The sequence below is a fragment of the Wasmannia auropunctata genome, unplaced genomic scaffold (assembly GCF_000956235.1).
Source record: "Wasmannia auropunctata unplaced genomic scaffold, wasmannia.A_1.0 LD334769.1, whole genome shotgun sequence".
In the NCBI taxonomy this organism is placed as follows: Eukaryota; Metazoa; Arthropoda; class Insecta; order Hymenoptera; family Formicidae; genus Wasmannia; species Wasmannia auropunctata.
Window position 1 is genome coordinate 24,021 of NW_012028121.1, and position 2,400 is coordinate 26,420.

General features: G+C 39.4%; 1 protein-coding gene across 1 annotated transcript in view; it reads left to right on the top strand.

Moving 5' to 3' along the window:
* LOC105458017 (segment polarity protein dishevelled-like) overlaps window positions 1-1,751 on the top strand; it is a gene marked incomplete at its 5' end in the record, with an annotated part of 7,943 nt that extends 6,192 nt beyond the window's left edge. Inside the window, 2 exons of the mRNA XM_011703031.1 lie at window positions 691-935; window positions 1,419-1,751. Of these exons, the coding sequence (XP_011701333.1) occupies window positions 691-935; window positions 1,419-1,751 (578 nt within the window). The remainder of the gene's footprint in view (window positions 1-690; window positions 936-1,418) is intronic.
* Between the last annotated feature and the right edge of the window lie 649 nt (window positions 1,752-2,400).

Consider the following 2,400-nt stretch of genomic DNA (forward strand, 5'->3'; position numbering starts at 1 on the left):
ATAAATGAACTACAACGGTTTATTGAACTCTTAATACACTCGAGCGTATCTCAAACTCGCGTCAATCCAGAGAGTCTACGCTTGCGCTCACTGTTACACTCGCGCCTGCGGCAAAGACGGAGACACTTGCGAGCTCGCGCGGAAAAGAACAACACACTCGTTTATAAATGAACTACGACGGTTTATTGAACTCTTAATAGACTCGAGCGTATCTCAAACTCGCATCAATCCAGAGAGTCCCGCCAAATAACACGTTGTTAAGGGAGCAACCCTCTTTTGTCCGCTTCCGGGGACGATTTCAGTCGGCGCAACTTATGCTCGGCCGACACCGCGAAGCACGGGCGTAACAATACTAAAGAAATCCCCCTTGTATCTTATCTATATATTACTCATAATCTTTGTTCGTTTCTTCAAATAGATGTTACAACGGTCTTACAGTCGTTCAAGATATTTGCTGTAACTCACGAAATAAATATATTATTACTCTCTTCTGTGTAAATGATCATGCTATTCATTATCGCCATTACGTGCTGCTCTAACAGGTTATGAGCCCAGGCTACGGAAATTAAGTGCGAACACAAGAAATAGTGAAGAAGAGAAGAAAGTGAGGTTAACGCCGGAATCGTTCTTGAAAGTTCGACACCACACGAAAAACCGAGGAGATGGCTTCGTCAAATATGATCCGAATAGAACTTCTGAACAAAGAAAACTATGATACATGGAAAATTCACATGGAAGCGATCTTGATGAAAAACGACGCATGGGGACACGTTAGTGGTAAAAAGGTAAAGCCTGAGATTATCCCGGATAACGCGATGTCGGTGGAAGCGGCGAGAACATGGGACGTCGAGGACAAGAAAGCAAGGGCGGACATTATCCTGACTATTAAGTCATCGGAATTGAAACAAATTAATGGATGCAATACGTCGAGAGAAGTGAGGTTCAAATTAAAATCGATATATTAATCGAGTGGACCGGAAAGCGACGTTGTTGAAGCAACTGACTTTGCACAGAATGAACGGCGGCGACGTACATACACGGTCATTGATTCTATCCCTCGAAAATTTTTACAAACTCTGAAGTGATTACTTTTCTACATTAATGCTCATAATCCATGCACGATTAATAAAACGAAATCGTGCTTGGATTATGAGCATTAATGTAGAAAAGTGTTCCCTTCAGAGTTTGTGAAAATTTCCGAGGGACAGAATCAATGACCATGGGTGTACGTAATCATCTCCGGAAATTTTTCGACACGATCGAAAAGCTGAGTGAAATGGAAGTGGACATAAACTCTGACTTGTTAACTGTGATGCTGCTCTATAGTCTTCCGCCTAGTTTCGAAAATTTTCGATGCGCAATTGAGCCGCGAGACGAGTTGCCAATCCCCGAAGTCCTATGCATAAAAATCATTGAAGAACACAATGCAAGGAAGAACGAATCGCGTGAGTTATCGTCGGACGCAATGTTCGCAAAGAAAAGATCGGTCAGACGTCCAAGACATCAAAGGCCAAAAAGTGGATAAAAAATCGATAGGTAAATCGAGAAATGACGATAAATTGAAAGGCGAGCAGTTCAAGTATCGATGCCACTGGTGTAGAAGAGTGGGTCACAAAACAGCTGATTGTACCGAATCAAGAAAAAGCAACGACAACGCGAACGCTGTGGAAGATGTAAATTTATGTGCGAAAGCAGAATACGAACGTACATCAGATGAGCTAAGCGCAACCCTGCCGAAAATGTTCGATTAAAACCGATTATAAAAAAAGTTATCCGAATCGATCGGGATTTTTGCACCGAAAATACGATATTAAAAAGAATTAAAATCACTCAAATCGGATATAATTCACTTTAGACGGATTAGTATCAGGTGATAGGAATCTATGTCAATCCAAACTTCGACGATTGCTCATACAAAAAAAGCAATTCGTCGATCCAAAATTTACTGATTGATATATGAATATATCATGTCAAAATTAATTCAACTAATAATAAAATTTCATATATATTTTATTATTCTAAATGTATTATAGAATTAGTCGAACCAATAACAAGAAAAAATTTTTGAAACCAAACTCGAATTTATGACGAATGTAAGGATTAATACAACATTTTAATGCACGCATATTATTTCAGGACACAAATCTCAATCGAAATAGATTACTTTTTTTTAAATCGGTTTTAATCGCATTTTTTCAACTAACGGTCACCCATCCAAGCCACGACTGCCGTAAACACTGCTTGACTTCTGTGATTGAGAACTGCAGACACTTCGTGATGATCCATGACTACTCGATATTAATATTAGGTGGTAAACTTAGTTTCCGCGGCTCACTTTTAGCTGTCGTTAGTTGTAGGTGTAATTTAGTTTAACATCTGAAACTAACTGCGTTTTAGAAG